The following is a 17,561-nucleotide window of genomic DNA, read 5'->3' on the forward strand; positions in this document are numbered from 1 at the left end:
CTTTTTGGTAGTAGAATTCAAAAATGGTATAATATACATTTAAAATACAAAATACAACTTTGATACTTTTAGAGACTACTAAAGTTACTATAATGCGACTTTGCACATCCCAAAAGTAAACCTTTTTGAAAACCTCGTATAGCGTAGCGCGAATAATCCCGTATATTCTCGTATTCAGTCTCTACCGTTTATAATCCACGTCTACGTTTAAGGAAACTCGAAAATTAGGACGTGACCACTTACTTCGTCGGTGTCGGTCCCGAAAAAAAGGAGATCGAAAGGTACCGCGGCCACCAGGTCTATGAGGAACCACCCCTTGAGGTAGTGCACCGCTATCCGGACCGGGTCGGATACGATCTCGTCATTGCCTGACACGTAGGTCGTCCGAAAATTGATCAGGATGTCGATTATGAAGGTGACGTCCACTGCAATGCGTGACAAATTATGTGGAAGCGGCTACAACTCGATTGTTTCGTTAATTGATTACGGTCGGAGGGGAGTATATCGTGGATCCCCGGACGTACAATTAAACTAAATTGATAACACTCGAAACGGGGTTAACCAAAATCATTGACTGTCTTCAAAACTACATAAATCGGCAGCACGTTATCTTGACGGTGTCACCCTGATTAATCCGAGATTCGACGATAAAGGCTGCTGGTTCCATAGCTGCATTTTACAACTAAACCCAAGTAATTGTAGCTTTACACATTACACAATAAACAATCTAACAAATAAAGATATAAGATATTAAAAATAGTAAACAAATAAAATGTAGTATTGCCGACATTGAACCACATTTAACCTAATTACATAGATCGGGGGAGGGCTGGTTTTGGTTAGTTATTATTATTATTATTAAGCGCTGTTTGTTTACTTATTAAAAATATGTACAATTTAATCTAATCTTAGTTATTAACAGTGGGATATTAAAAGGCGGAAACAGGTATAAAACTAATGTAAGAAGGGTACCAAGTACTTATCGCGCCATCTATATTTTGACGGAGGCTTCATTAGAGTTAAAACAAAGCCCCGCCATTAGAGAGCACTGCAGTAAGCTCAGCAGTAGCAGTGCTGGTGAGTACTTTTATTTTCTGATTTTAATTTCTTAAACGAATGGCGAACTAACGGCTTTTGTTGCTTTGTTGACTGATATTTTACGGTTGAATTTATGATATTAGCAATGTTTGTGCCTCGGTTTCTACCAAAAGTTCATCGGGAACTGTTTGCCGTTTGCAGATAAAGTAGTTGGTGTTAAATAATATAATAATAATAAATTGTTTTCTGATCTTGAATTTATGTGGATGTTCTTGCCAAAAATGAATCGGGAATCCTTTGTAGCGTTAGTAGTGGGTGAAATGATCAATATTTTGAAAACGTATATATGATATGTTTTTAAGTTGATTATTCCACGTTCAGTTCTTAGGTTAGTAGTTAAGCTGTATGGCAAAAGCAGATGAAGAGTTTCCTCAAAAACAGTTGTTGGTATTTGCAAAAGTGACATTTTCCTCTTGCACCAAAATTCATAGATTTATGCCTATACACCGTACATATGGGAAAAAAAATTCGTCCCTTATTTTTTTTAAGGAAAATTCCTTTTTGGGCCGTATTCATCTCGGTCAAAGATGATTTGAGGTAACGTTCCATCCAGATTTAATTAACTGGCGGAAACAATCTCTAACCAGTCTCGAACCGTACGGGGTGGTTTATAAAGAAACGAGATGACGTCCATTGTCCTGTTAAGCATTATTTTCAACTAACGCTTGTGATCTTATTTAATATTAATTTTTCGGTAAATGGTAGGCTCGTTTCTCGTTTGATTCGGGACTCGTCTCCCTTTTCGCTAACAATGGCGGAACATCGTTCAAAGCGATACCCAAACAATGCTTCGAGCTTCCCGATGACGTAACCAAACGGCCATACATAATTCCCAATAAGCCGTTATTAAATTTTTAGGCAATTAATTTTTTTCGACGAACTCCTTTAACATGGCGCGTACCTTTGTCAAGAGACGATATACGAGACTTCCTATTTTAAAAAATTTTTTTCGCCATTAATTTTATTATTTCAAAAGAGAAAACAGATAGAAATAGTAAAAGAAATAACCAGTCCGTCATAACCTTGCTTCTTGAATGGGTTTTTTAAAATCAGAAAATGGTGTTTTGACTACCTAGGTAGGTGCGTCATGTAAGAACAACTTATTTATTTCGGACGTGAGTAGGTATACTTGCGGGGTTCTGAGGACTCTACTCATATAAAACTACTCATTGGTCTATATTTAAACATAAGAGAAATAGAGAAAAAGTTTAATATAGTAGCTTCGTGTATATAGGGCGTCCCGAGTTATAAAAAAACTTTTTTTATTTTTCAATTTTTGTGTTAAAAATTAATCCGACGTACCCATTTCAAGTACACTAAAATTTTGCGTAGTTTCCAAGACATCGTGTCTTGACTGTAGGTTTGTTGTTGCTCTTTGTTTGTTGTCTAATATTATGAAATCTGTTTCAAGGTCTACTTTTCAATTTTTGATGGATAAATAAATTGGACATGCTAAATAGTATATTTTTTCAAATATTTTTCCTCGAGAACTAGGATGGATCGTGATATCAATCAAGTTTACCTTTTTCTCGTAAGAAAGTCTAAAATTCAACTTAGAAAAAAGTTATTGCAGTTTTTTTCACAAAATCAGATTCAGCATGCCAAAATTTCTAAAACTCCAAGGTTTCAAAATATTTTTCACCACCCGTTTCGGAAATATTGATAAAAACCTATTTTCAGGTTCATTCCTTTTAGCGCATGTGACTCCGCTAGGTGGATTTGTCAATATATGTTTATATAGAAAACTAGGGTTCACTTGGGCAGTAGCATATGCTGTTATACTTTGGCCTACTAATTTTGGACCACCATGTATATGTTTAAAAATATCTTAAACTATTAAATTCTTTCCTGGATCTGTGCTACAGTTCTGCTGTTGCAATCACATGTACGATTTAAAAAATATCGGGATGAACTATTACAATTCAAACTAAACAATAAATTATACTGAATTACTTTCCACTTAAAAACTCACCGATAAGGTCTATTATAACTATGGGATCTTCACTGTACTTCTTATTTTTCCTGTTGTTGAAGTCGGGCTCGCCGAGCAGGAATGCGGCTACGTAGGGGGTGAAAATGGCGGTGTACATGACCAGTATTAATATAATCCAGTCCCACACCGCCTTGAAGGGGCTGTAGTGAAGAATGGTGTAGTTGTGGATGCGCGGGTTCTGCAGCGTGTACTCAGGCAGCACGTCCGCTCCCAACGATAAGACCTGAACGCATTACGAGAAGTCATTAGAGGCCTCTAAAGCACGAAATTTCTTAATATTTAAATGCCTCGCGTTATTGCAAACCTCTTCGTCTTTCTGTCGGGCTCGATTTAAATTTGCGAGAAGTAAGTTTGACGCGAGTTGCCGTTTAGTTTGGGTACATTTGGAGGCTTGGCGGTTGGTTCGTTAAATCTTGATTACCGATAATTCGGTGAAAAGCGAGGCCATACACGACGCTACATAAATCTCGATGTAGAACGCTCGTAGCTGCGTAGCAATAAGAGAATGCGAAACTCGCACGGGGACAAATCGATACTTAACCTGGAATGCGGAATTTTATGTCCACATTATCGAAATATATAAATCTACCAGCGAGGTATACTAATAATTAATAAGCAAATTACATTCTTAAACTCAGATCTACTTGCCTGAGGAGTAATTACAATATAAACCATAATTAATCGCTAATCGAGGAACAGTGTATTATAATATATTATTGTTATTATTAATAAAATCCTTTCGTGCAGTTCTGATCAATCTGTAAGTGGGCCAGAAACTGTCGACCGATATTCCCGAATGAAATGAAATTGAAGGTTTTGAACTTATTGCGGTAGAGAAACACGGTAGGTCTAGCGAAACCTTAAAAGAAAAGTCTAGGCAGATCCGTAAAAGTCTTCAATGAAGACACCAAATAAGAGAAGAAGTACAAAGCAGTACCGAAGAGACCAGAAGAAAATATGTTATCCTAAGGAGGCGATTAATGAAGGTTCTATAGTACCAAAAATGTCGAAAAACGAAAATGTTCCAAAAGGCCTAGTAATGGGTATTAGAGAGACCTTAGGATGGTTTTGAAAACTATTTTGGTGAAATGATAAAATATCTTCCATCTGATTCGGTAGTAGTTATGGATAACGGAAAATGTCACGAGAATAGAGAAGACTTGAACTTGGTTTGATTAACTACCAAAAGTAATGGATTTAAAGATAATTTGATAAAGAAGGAACTAATACATATAGCAAATTTGCACGAACATCGCTTTACGAAATACGCCGTGGAAGACATAGCAGAAAAAACAACTATAACTGTGCTACACACACGGCCATATCATTGCTGCTAAACCAACGTACTGTTTCATTAAGCCTCAGTGGTGGACATCGCAGAACTGACAAAAAGCAGTCCAGCATCTTCATAAACAATAGGAGAAACATTTTGAGAGTATAAGAATGTTAGATGAACTGAAACAGCTAAAATTTCACAGTTTAAGAGTAAACGATCAAAGCACAATCGTGGTCTCGAAGGTCAATCTTAAGTTTAGAGAAGAAGAGTATTCAAAAAAGGTTAGAGCAGAGTTCCTTTTCGAAATTCCTGATGCTGTTTTAGCTTCAATGTGAGAAATGAATAAAAAATATTGGAGTTTACACCATTGAAATCACAGGAGTTCCTTCTTGAACATCCTAATGTTTTCAGAGCGTTAATGTGAGAAATGATTCACCGCGAGTTTTTCTATCGTGGTTATAAAATCGCTAGAAAGTATCTAACTATGGAAATTTATATAAAATACAAAACCTCCGCACTCCATGCCTGTATCATTACGTCGTCATGACGCGGAAACAAATCGCATCTCGGACTTACGTTGCCTATGTTTTTGATATTTCCCGCACCGTTGGTAGGGCTTTTCAAATTCTGATAATCCATGCCCAACGGAAGCCCGTTGCATGGTTCCACTTTGACTTTGCTCGAATCTTCGAATCCGGTCCCTTTGATCCTTACCGACGACCACTTGACGGGGAATCCGATGAAAGAGGAGCGTTCGCGACCGAACTCGTACTTCAAACTGCCGCCAACGGCGCTACGCGTCGGTCGCGGCGGCGCGTCGCCGCCGTCCAGCGTCACCGTCCGGTGACTGTCGCTCGTCCGACGACTATCGGATGTCTTGCGGCTGTCCGACTTGCTGCTTTTGCGAGCACCCGATTTTTTGCGTTTGCGCGGCTGTTTTTCTGAACCGCCTGACGTCACGATCAACGGAATCTCGACGGTTAAGCGTTCGCCGTCCATAGCGGGCGGGGCGAGTACGAAGCCACGCCCTTCGGGTGGGACATTTACGTGCTTGTGCGAAAGGGGGAGGCAAAAACTGAATCGAGTCGCTATTATACGCGATGATTATGCGGTTGTCGATATGTTATTGGTATATTGTCGATTGATACGTGTCGTTCGAGCGCTGTAGAAGTCGACGGAGGTTAGCAAGGGTGAAAGAAATGGCGGCTTCGTCGTAACAGTCCCTGTTGTCCCGTGATCAATTAAGTAGTATGAAGGTGTAACGTAGCTACCTGTAAGGCGGCAGAAGGCTGAACACCATAAATCAGTGTTTCCCAGTTCAATACAGAGTATCTATCGTTAAATAATGCTCAAAATGAATTAGTAATCAAAATGTTTTTTTTTTTCATTTTTAGTACATAAATATAATAATAATTAACGAAAAATAAAGTTAATCTATAATTGTGGTTTAAATCAACACTGATAGGTATAAGACCGACTAAGCAAAATTTATTTATATCGAGACGATTCTTATTTAATACGACATTTGCCGTTTTAAGAAATTATAATTTTATTGTGGTTGAACCTAAATAGGAAAGGTAATTTACCAGAAAGTATTTAAGAAGAATGAAAAGAAGTAGGACACACGATATAAATGGAAGTAAAAATTTGAATAAAAGGATATCACCATTAATAAATTAATGACTTCTGCTCCTTTTTGGTAGTAGAGTGCGCAAACTGAATATAGCCGATTTAAAATGTCATGTAAATTGTAGAACCTAGAAGTGTTTCGTGTGTCATTTAATCTGAAACGTTTAATATCCTTGTTCTATGCCTTCTGGGCTTCTTCGGATAATAACTCAGTCGGCAGACAAAATCAGGAAATTATGACAGAACCATGTGCACAGATGTTGTGGACGGAGATATTGACACAGTTCCTCAGTGTCAGTTGCATAAGATCCAAACCTTGAACTCTTTATATCATAAATACAAGACAATATTTGTAAAATGAAGTGTACTTTTTGTATCAGGCGAATATCGATTCGAGAAATAATGCTGGAAAAAAAAATCATTGAATGTTTCCATCATTTGACGAACCGAATCCTGGTTTAGGCTTATCAACAATCAGATCTAACTGACTACGCAACTCATCCTGAATACGCTTTTTTCAATCTGTCACGCTTTGTTTGTGTTCTACTGATCTTGTATGCCATTTTTCAATGCATATTTAATATGATAGGTGCGGCAGGTAATTATTTCGTTACTGATCTATCAAACATATCCAACGTGTGTGTACGGTATGCTGCTGGTAAATTCTAAAATACAACTTATTTCCATTTTATTTCGTTTCATTTAAGAGCCTTTCTGCCCTCGTGCCTTTTTTATATTTACGATCGTTATAAAGAAAAAATATCAAACCGCTTTAAGTATGTCTTACTGGATTACTGTTTTTTTTTCTCAAAAGCAAAGTCTGCAAAAAACCCTTAAGACCCAAACTTAATTCGAAAAAAATAGAAACGACAATAAATATCAGTGATGTGCAACACCATATATTTCAGAAAAAAATGCCACTGCGACAACAGGTTTATAGGAACTTTTTTCTTAAGATAAGCCAAGAAATTACATACATTGATTTGTACATGGTATTTATAAATGCCATGAAAAATTACTGTGCAAATACTTTAACTAATTTTTGAATCACTCAAAACGCCACAATATTAAAAAATAAATATAAAAAGTGAAGCAAACTTAAGCAAGATTTTTTTCTTACAGTATATTTGAGGTCGGAAATATAGCAGAATCACAAAAAAAATGTTAGGAACTTTTGGTTATTATTGGATAAGTTTATTATATTAGTTATTACGTATGTTGAGTATTATTATCTATAGCTAATTAAAGATGTTGAAAAACTTTTGAAATAGTTAGTGGAAAGCAAACTTTGCTGGAATGTTACAAATAATTGCTTTATAAATTGGATTACTAATACCGCAAACGAAAATATCATTCACAACTGGCTTATTTAGAAATTCGATCGGTGTCCGACGAAGAAGTCTAAAAGACTCGTGAATAGTGTATTGCATTCAAGATTCTTGTTTACTAACGGAAGGAGGGAGTCTTCTTCTCCATTGTCGTCTATTGGCACAAATTTGATTTTTCACAGTCGTGTTTACTTTATCTTGAACGTGAAACAATGAAACTTCTTTGCGTTGCACCGATAACTTTTGCGTAACATCTGTTTAGTAAGATAATTTACGCTGGCAAACGGTGCCCGTCTCTCATAGAGTACGCGTTGGTTAAAGTTTGTTCTAATCCACCTACATGTGTATTTTGCTAACTCTTGGTTTGCCTGTAAAGTTTTTCAAGGGTTCCGCAAAACAATTTGAATAAACACAATTTTGATAGTTTTAGCATTTCTGAGAGAACTTGGATAATACGGAAATTCAAAACTTGGATTCTAGAGCAATAAACAACAGCGGAGCAACAATAGCGAGATTGTTTATCTGCTGCCTTTACCGTTTATTTGCGGTTTTCGAACTTCTTTGCTATACAGGCTGCGCACACGTGCGTCCGGAAACGCAACAATTACAATTTCAAACGGGAAGCGCATAAGTCACGTTTGAACGAGGTTGTACGGGCGAGACATTTGCATTTAAGGCAAACCCTTTGAAGTGTAATACTTCATCGTTTTGCTTCACGCGCTTCTATTTCCGATTAACGATAATTGCCATGATCCTTTAATAATCACCTACGTGCAGTGTATGATCAATGCAATTTATGTTCTAAAGACTTCCGGCCGATTGCACCAACATATTAATCTTCTTCGTTTCATTCGTTTGTCATTGGCACCAAAGAGCCTTATTTGCGAAGCTGTACTTTACGTAGTTTAGATATTTGTTACCGTAACTTTTAAATCCGTGACCGATTTTCAATTCCAAATTAGCAAATGACTTCCTTCCCTTTCGTCCACTTCCTCTTTCTGGAGCTTGGAAATCGTAATAAACGTCTCTTAGTTTTGGAAATGTCATGAGACAGGAAAAATAACCAATCGTTTTTTAAACATTAGCTCTACAACCCAACTACACTAAAATTATTCGAACCAAAAACTATCGCCTACGTGTTTCCTATGACGAACATATAGGTTTGACCTTTAACGCGTCACTCAAATTTCACAGTCCACGGTTGCAATCTTGCAGAGTTCCCAAGCGTGTATCGAAAATTGACAAATAAAGACAAGACACTAAAATTGATTTTTCCGTGTAAATAATAAAGCCGAACTTCGAAAAGTCCCTATCGATCCGGCAAAGGAAGTCAGGTATTAATAATTCACTCAACTACAATGGCATCTGACACGTGATTAATGGACAGGACTAGACGTGAACGATACAAACACTATTGGCAAGGCCACTTTGCTGGATTCTTTATTTGACGAATTATTTGGATCGCCTTGATTTTGTCGCGCCGTCCATAACCGTGACAGCTGCAACGCTCATTTATTCAGGGATGTCAATTTGACAAACGAGAACATGATTCGAAAACAAACAAAAAATACGTTTGTGAAAAAATTGCGTTTGTGAAAATATACCACAGAATTATTGATTGTGTGCATGCCATTTCTATGTTGTTGTATATTATTATTGTTTCTGTAGACCATCTCCTTTGATTCTGTGCACCGTCGGTCTCTCTTGAAGTAGAATAGTTTGGTTTCATCTAGCCCGCCAAAAAGGTTAGTTTCTGCCGTAACCTCAGGGTGACGCTGACGCAAGACTGCCCCTATAATTGACCACGGATCTAATAAACTCTGTTTCGTTACGTTTCTCTTTCTCTGGGGCTTTCGGATGCTGGTTAATTTGCTTATTATAGCGGGATACTCGATACTCCCTAATTATTGAAAACCTGACGCAAAGGGATCGGGATAATGACTTATTACGTTAAACGCAACTTGATCGGACCACACCAAGTTCTCACTCATAATTAAATTCGCTTTAATGAACGGAAACAACGGGCAGAGATTTCATAAGCAGCGTTTTTGCCTTTAAGTTCTATGAAGTTTTGTGCCTTTGGGTAGAGTTTTGTTTTCGGTATATTCCTCTATTTTCAAGAAAAGGCTGCCGCTAGAGAATACTTATTACTTTCGTCCGTTCTCGACCTGGATTTAAAAGGTCTAAGGCACAATAAGATGCGACCCAGTTACTCAACTAAAATTTTAAAATTCATGGCACAAACAACTATTTCAGGAAATATTTCAAAAACAAATGAAGCTACAAATACTTATACTTATACTAATATACTTGTCAAATCAACATCGTCCAGTGTTGTTTCAAAGGAGAATAAACAATGGAAAATGAACATAAGTCTAATAATAATTGTGGCCTGCAAATTGCAAATACATCGTAGAAAATAATTCTAAAAATTACGCAGGCTTAATGAAATTGTTATTTATATTATCAAAACGAAAACAGGTAGTATGCTGTTATACTCGCTAGTTCGATAAAACAATTTCAATTGTTTCAACAAATCTTTTCGACGCAAAGACGTAATTTCAAATCGGGTCGTGAAAAAGAAAAGCATTAATTAATTAACTTTGAAATTTAATAGTAAGGTAAGATAATGCCCAGGCTAGATCACTAACAAACAAGAAAATTTAATAAAGTAAAAGAAAAATTATTAAATAGAAGTCCAAGTTGGAAGGCGGTGAAGGGCACCTCGGTTAGTAATGGAAAGTTGGTAGGTAGGCGACACGTGATTCAAAATAGGTAAACTTATTAACCCGAAGTTCTAACCCGTAAAGAAAATAAACAAATGAATCACGAACAATAATTTATTTCCTTAAAATTCCCGAGCAAGGGTAACAACAGTAAAAGGTGTAAATGAAGAAAAAAAGGTATATAAATCTGTACCTGATGGTAGGTGTGGGTGTCAAACCTCACCTTCAAGTTTTAGCGGTGCAAAAGGATGTAAGGCACTAATATTGAAGACCTTTGAAACCTTTCTTAAAGAGAACAGGCCCCTTAAACTACCCAAACATAAAGCTCTCCCGAACATTACGCAGCTGTCTGTTACTATCCCAAGAATCAAGCCAAGATGGAACGGTGGCTCAATGAATATGGGCAGTCCCAGATAACCCAGCAATGTCCGTCAGGAAAGCCGACTACTCGATAGGGGAAACTCCACAACAAAACATGTACCCAAGAGAGCATACACTGCAAGATACCAAGTCTGACGAAGCTCTTTGGTATTTCGGTGAAAGAAGAAACCACGTGGAAGGTTTGCGGGAAAACGGATAAAGGAAAAAGAAAAAAAAAGGAAAAAAGGAAAAGAGGAAAAAGAAAAAAAACCTAAAATAAAATCGGCATAAATTGAGGAACACTGATTAGGGGGCAAAATGGTTTCAAAAAGTAACTTACCTCGATTTGAGGGTTTTCTGAAAATGTGGGGCAATAACAGACAACCAGTTTTATTAAAAGCCTAAGCGGCCATAAAAAATTAGAGGGAAAACGCCACTCTTGCCAACCTAGTCGACGGTACGCCACCAGTAGATCGAACAACCCAACTCTATCTGTGGGGGTGGCCGTATGGCCCGTGCCAAAGAACTACCCGAACGCTATCTATGGTGGCGACCGGACGGCCAGTCCCAGAAAATCGAGGAAGAATAGGTCCCCAGTCTCATAGTGTGACAGATGGTAATGGTTACGACACCCTCTAATCCGCAACTAAAACTCTGTTTTTGCATTAGTATCTCTCAGTAAACCGCTGTCACTTAAGCGAAAACCAAGAGAACAAGCGGTCACGCACACAACCGTTGCAGCGTAAAATATTTATGGTTCGGGAACACAATCGGCCGGGAGTACAAGTCCGAAACTAAGGAAACCGAGTCTACAAAAGAACGTGTGTTAAAATCGCAAAATCGATATGAACCTAATAAACAAGAATTCCAAATGTTAAGAAACCTTCACTAAATAGCAAAAGGTGAAGGAAATGGACAGCACAATTAATTGTACAAGGTACTTATAAGATTAATATTATGAAGAAAAATATATTACTAGATACAAACAAAATAAACCCATTACTTCGCAAATGAGTCAGTATTTCTTACTTTAAAAATGCTAAATGTTACCATTGAAATATGAAACCGTCACAAGTAATACAAACAAGTGAATCATGCCTTTCATCGGATATTGAAGAAATTGTCCAGAATGCTGTATACCCTTTTTTTTCCATAAAAATAGACAGCAAAATACGAAAAGGTTGATCAATATTTTATGACTTGGTATCATGAAAAAAAAACCTCAAAAACTACTTTTAAGAAAAGGTGTTTTTTTTTAATATAGATATTAACAAGTTTACTTAGCTTAAAAAAAATCAGAAGGATATAAGCCAAAGAAGAGCAGAGTTTTTACAAAAGAAGAAATTGATCAATTGCTCACCAAGGTATAAGTTTAGTATCAGTATTTTTTTTAAAATGGGCACCTAAGATTCAAGGCAAGACCTTGGTAATGGGCAATTTTTGTGGTTGGAATTGTCAGTGCTGTCAAAACTCAGCGTAATCCATATTCAGACACCGAATGCCAAAATCAAGATTTACAGAGCCCTTTTTGCAACTTGTAGAGACACAATAAATACCTTCGGCGGCGTGCCAAATCCAGAACATCTACTGACTGATGCAGAAGCTGACCGTTAAAAGTCATGGCGGATAAAAAGGAAAGAGCGTAGCTTAAAATTAAAGCTACGCTTCGAAGGAAAACAAGAAAAAAATGTCAACGAATATACTTGGAAGGGGAAATTTGCCAATCAAATCCTCAATGGATACTTCAAGCAGCGCTGCTTTTAACATTAAAGAAGCGTCCGGCATAAATTTTATATTTATTACTTATAATATAATAATATATATTTTAAGTCGTTAAAATTGCTATTTATTCTATACATTCGTTTTACTGTAGTGTGATTATAACTAGGAAGCTACAAAAGACATCTTCCTAGACTGTGACGCGCGCTTTTGTCAACGTTAATTGTACACAAAAGCTTAACTTTTCACTCGCGATTAGTTCACCGGTGTGTGTGTGTGTGTGTGTGTGTGTGTGTAATTGCTATCGTTAACATTTGGAAATTTGATGCGCCTTGGCAATTGGATGCAACCCGAAACGCCATGATTGAGATAACGGCTTATTGAGTTAAACGAGTCACGCGAAGTCAACGCTGACCACAATTACATCCAATCGGTCCTTATTTTATCGATGATGGTTTGCGAGGTAGTTAATTGTCTCACAATTTTATTGCTTACGATGGCTATCCTTTTACCGAAGGAAATTTCCATTGTTACGACGACGTACGCTCGTAAAAAGATTTTGTAGAGGTTTGAGATCGAATGTTACAAATTCTTTATAGCCACCAAAGATGCTCAAAACTATAGAGGAAACCCAACAAATCAGTCATAAACTGTATACGAATTGAACATAAACTTGGAAAAATGGTAAATTTGATTAGTTCAGCAATATCGCATTCAGAGTGAAATAATGTCGAACTTGTTTATGTAAATAAAGAATGGTAAAAATACTTTTTATGAAACTTGTGGATGTCTCCTGCGTCGGTTTTTGTTTACTCGAACTAGCTAACGTTTCGCCAATCATCCTGTTGGCTTCTTCAGAGCTTCACTGAAACTGTCTCGCATTTTACTCTGTACTCTGTTTGAGGGGGGCGGAGCTAAATGAAGCACATAAACACCGTCTCGGATGACTGATATTGGTTAAGATTATTAGGTTGCTTATAAATTTCTATAGACCCTCGGATTTTTCGTTGGTTGAAGAATTGATTACATGCAAGAATTTTGGTTTTTATCGAATAAAATTTTATGTCCGGGTTCGTGATTGTGAATATATTTGGCTTAGTCTTAAGCCTCTTTCATGTTCTTTGAGCCTAGTTGATATTTTTCGTCCTGTCACTCCAATGTATTCTTTGCCGCATAGGCATGGAATGCCGTAAACTCCTGGCATCTCAAACGGAATGTTGTCTTTGACGGATCGAAGATGTTGAGAGATTTTTGGGCAAGTGGTAAATCGTTTGGACGTTATATTTTTTTAGAACTCTTGATATGTGGTCAGTGATGTTTTGAATATAAAGAAGGACCACATTGGAAAGTGTGTGATTGTTTTCGATTTCATTGCTATTCGAAGTTTGTGGTGAAGTGTATTTTGTGATGAAACGCTAAATATCTTTAATGTGGAAATTATTAGAGAGAAGAGCAGATGCAAGGTGTTGTAATTCTGTGTTCAGTGACTCAGACTGAGATAGTTTTACGGTTCCGTAAACAAGCGAGTTGATAACTGATGAGTTTTTGACCGGATGGTGAAGTAACAATGCATTAAGGTATCGGTCTGTGTGTGTGTGTAGGTTTTCTGTAAACAATATGGGTCATCAATATGGGAATCAGACAACCGAGACGGTGTTCATGCCTCTCGTTTACTTCCGCCCCTCTCAAACAATATAAAAGTAGGTACAGAGTAAAATGCGAGCCAGTTTCAGTCAACCTCTGAAGAAGCGAACAGGATGATTGGCGAAACGTTAGCTAGTTCGACTTAACAAAAACCCAGGCAGGAAGAGTATTACAGTAGCATGTAGAAGTTTCTTAAAAAATGGTAAAAATAACTAATGAAAAGGCAGAATCGTTAATAATGTTTATAATTCTTACATGAGACCTTTTATTCTTAATTTGAACGAGGTTTAAGTTTTGATAGGTCCGTGATAAGAAACTACTCGACGATCATTACTATAAGTTTGAAGTCAAGGCATCATCATTTGTCTTTACAAATTATTGAATAACAAATTATTTTCCTGATGCAAATGCAATGCGTAAAGCCACTTTTTATTGCAAGGTTGTGAGGTAATTTTAAAAATTAATCACAATACACTTTTACATATCAATGCATACGCCTAGCAGAGTACAGTATACTTGTCGAAAATTAGTACCGAGATTTCAGATAACGATATACTATATTAAACGCATTAAAGTCTTCGCCTTGCGAATTAAATAGAGTTCTCGCAAGCTTGTCGTCGCGATTAAACAAAATAAAACGCGACTAAACCCGGAGAGTCGAAACTCAAACAGCCTAACGGAAACTGTTAAGAATATCCCTGGTAATTAAACTTTGCTATTCCGATTGCAACGTTGACCTTTAAAATTTCGCTGAGCTGGGTGGATATCGCCCACGATCCCGTAACGGGAGGACATTTCTGCGAAATAAAAATTGCATTTTCCTCGGTTAATCCGTCCCTGTCGGGATGTGCTTTTCCGATGCAGAAAACTGAAGTAATTTTCACCTACAAAGCCACCCGATCGGGCATCTTTTGTTGATATAACACGACAAAGTGGGTTTGTAATCCGGTTTCTGTTCTTAGTAGTGCGGAATAAAGGAATCGAAAGAAAAGGAAAATAAGGAAGTACAGCATTGGCGAAAAATTTCCTACAAAAAATGGTTGAGTTCGAAGTGACAGCTCGTCGATTGGGTAGCGTAAAATTCAATTTTTTCTAGATCGAATGTAACCACTGTAGGAGATTTCAAAACAGAAAATGTTACATTTTGTGTCTACGAAAAATGCTTACTTTTAATTCTTTTATGTGAAAACCATTGGAATTTAAATTAATTTACTTTTTAGTTCCTTTTCGGAATATGAAGTGAACACTGAGACTACAAGACTGTCTTATTGACGTGTGAAACAATAGCAGATTGAGTCAATCAGAACTGGTTTCAGTTACGTGAAAAACTAAAGCAGTTTTTTCTTTCTGGAATAAATATTTCATTATTTAATTATATTTAATTATTTAATAGTAAACATAGTAAACATAGTAATAGTAAAAATAGTAATCCGCTGATAAAACCGATAATCTATAAGGATATAAATAAATAAATATTGAATAAACAATGTAGTTTGTCACTTTCACGTTACTTGGCGCATAGGCCATAAAGGAAATTTAAATAATCTATTGAAAGTGTTTTTTTTAAGGGGTACATAAATGATTATCAGTTTTGATAACTCTGCAGGGCAACGCGGCCTTAAAAGCATATAAATAATGGCGGTAATGGACGCCTGGTAATACTAGGAATTTTAATAATTCACTGGCACAATATCAACGCGTTCGCACGCGACAAATGTTAAGGTTAATTAATTTTAATATTTATTAAAAATGCCTCGCTACGGCAACGAGTCGGAAGAGTGGTTCAATAAAGTTTAAAAATTCTAGCGATGAGTCGAAATCGGACAAAAGCAGCAGAACGACAACCCATGCCTTTTGAATAGGGTGGGGCGTTTATCTTGGGACACTTACACTACCTTACCTTAGAAACTATAGGGGATGGAGCTAAAAGTTAAATACAAAAGTTGATTGAGGTATCACAAGCCTTTATTACTTCATTTTTGAATTATATTCAAAATTCTAGACATATTTTGTGTATAATGTCTAGTCTAACCGTTTTGACGTTTGCAAGACATAAGATATCAGTCAATTTCTTCATTCGGAAGCATTTATTGTTTCACTTGTGTAAGTTTTGTTGTAGACAAAGGACTCGAATAACGGATTTCATAACAAATAATAATATAATAATAATTTTTATAATCTTGTCATATTTAGTATTAAAAATTAAGGTAATTTTATATATAATATTTTTAATTTTTGTAAGTATTTCCTATCATATCTCATGGAATTGTCTACCACAAATAATATGCTGTTTCCATATAAGTTCAGTTAGTGTAAGGTGGATATGACGGCGTTTGAACAAAACAAGTGCTAGAACGCTGCCTCCTTGGACGCGTGTTTTGTTGTTGATTACTGTCATAATTCAAATATTTTTAATAAATTTAATTTATTCGCTTGCTTGCGTATCATGTTTACCACAGAGGAAAAAATTGATATGTTAGAAAGTTACATATCGAACAATAAAAACAAAGTTTATATAACAAAATTTCCATTAAGGAGGCGTCCAGGAAAGAAGATCTTCCATAGGATTTACCAACACTTTAGAATATACGGAACCTTGAATAAAAAAAAATAGGCCTCGTCATATTTTCAGCGATGAAGAGCAACTTAATATTTTGTTGCATTTTGCAGAGACGCCCGAAGATTCAATCCGAAATGCGTGTTTAGGTCTAGATGTCAAAAGAACAGCGTTGGAAATCCTATAGTGTAGAAATCTTATGGGGAAGCACTTTTCAGAAAATATATTTGCTAATATTTTTTGATGAGTCCGTATTTACAATCTCAACTAAAATTTTTTATCGGAAGAATACTTGTTTTGTTTAAACGCCGTCATACCCACCTTAAAAATATTAGGCAGATATAACCTTACATCAAATAACCTTAATTTTTAATGCTAAATATGGCAAGATTATAAAAATAGGTAGTTTCCATTAAAAAAAAGTTTTTTGCAGGTTTTTTATTTCATTTTTAATCTTATTTTTCGCGTACCCTGTATTAATATGTATCGAAATTGTTTATGGAATCCATTATTCGAGTCCTGAAGAAACTGGCAGATGTTTTACGTCATTTTTCGCATAAAAAATTAAAAATGTCAAAAACGGTTAGACTTAGATATAGGACATTATACACAAAACATGAATATAATTTTGTGTAGAATTCAAAAATGAAGTAATATGCTAGGCGTTCCATTTAAAATAAGAAAGCTGATACTGATAAATTGAAGGTTCCTCTATGGTTTCTGAGATACGGCAGTGTCCCAAGATATACCGGCCCAGCTTATACATCCAATCTGATTTTGCCGCGCGCCAAACAAAAATGTTAAACTACGCGTAGTTTTAATGAACATGACGCAGTCGTTTTGTCCACAATGCCATCAATATTATCAATTACTTAGTCGTGAACTCAAATAGAAATGTTTAAGTATTTTTTATACGAAACGACTTCATGCGGACTCCATGACGGATAATTTATAACGAGTATTCGACGTAAATAATTGCTTAAATTGAAGCGCTAACGTGTCCTATCGATTTTAAATCCGACCGTAAACAAATAAACGTTGCGAACGCTGCAGTCGGGAACACATTTTCGACCCTTCTCTCAAAAGACCGAAGTCGATAACGGCAAATGAGAACAAAACAAAAGCAGCGATAATGAAAAATCGAAAAAGAAATTGAGTATCGTGGTCATCCGGATTATGAGAGAAATTCAAATACCGACGTCCTCCGTGAACTCTACGGCCGATAGTTCAA

At 36.4% G+C, this 17,561-nt stretch overlaps 1 protein-coding gene across 9 annotated transcripts in view; it reads right to left on the reverse strand.

The window, feature by feature from the left end:
• The window catches only part of LOC132706261 (potassium voltage-gated channel subfamily H member 6), a 249,497-nt gene that overhangs the window by 50,085 nt on the left and 181,851 nt on the right, over positions 1-17,561 (reverse strand). For all 9 annotated transcript variants that reach the window (XM_060677490.1, XM_060677489.1, XM_060677491.1 and 6 more), the window contains 2 exons: positions 3,071-3,314; positions 244-425 (listed from right to left, as the gene is read on the reverse strand). In XM_060677490.1, the coding sequence (XP_060533473.1) occupies positions 244-425; positions 3,071-3,314 (426 nt within the window). The remainder of the gene's footprint in view (positions 1-243; positions 426-3,070; positions 3,315-17,561) is intronic.

The sequence above is a fragment of the Cylas formicarius genome, unplaced genomic scaffold (assembly GCF_029955315.1).
Source record: "Cylas formicarius isolate icCylForm1 unplaced genomic scaffold, icCylForm1.1 PGA_scaffold_8__14_contigs__length_24414737, whole genome shotgun sequence".
Taxonomy (NCBI): Eukaryota; Metazoa; Arthropoda; class Insecta; order Coleoptera; family Brentidae; genus Cylas; species Cylas formicarius.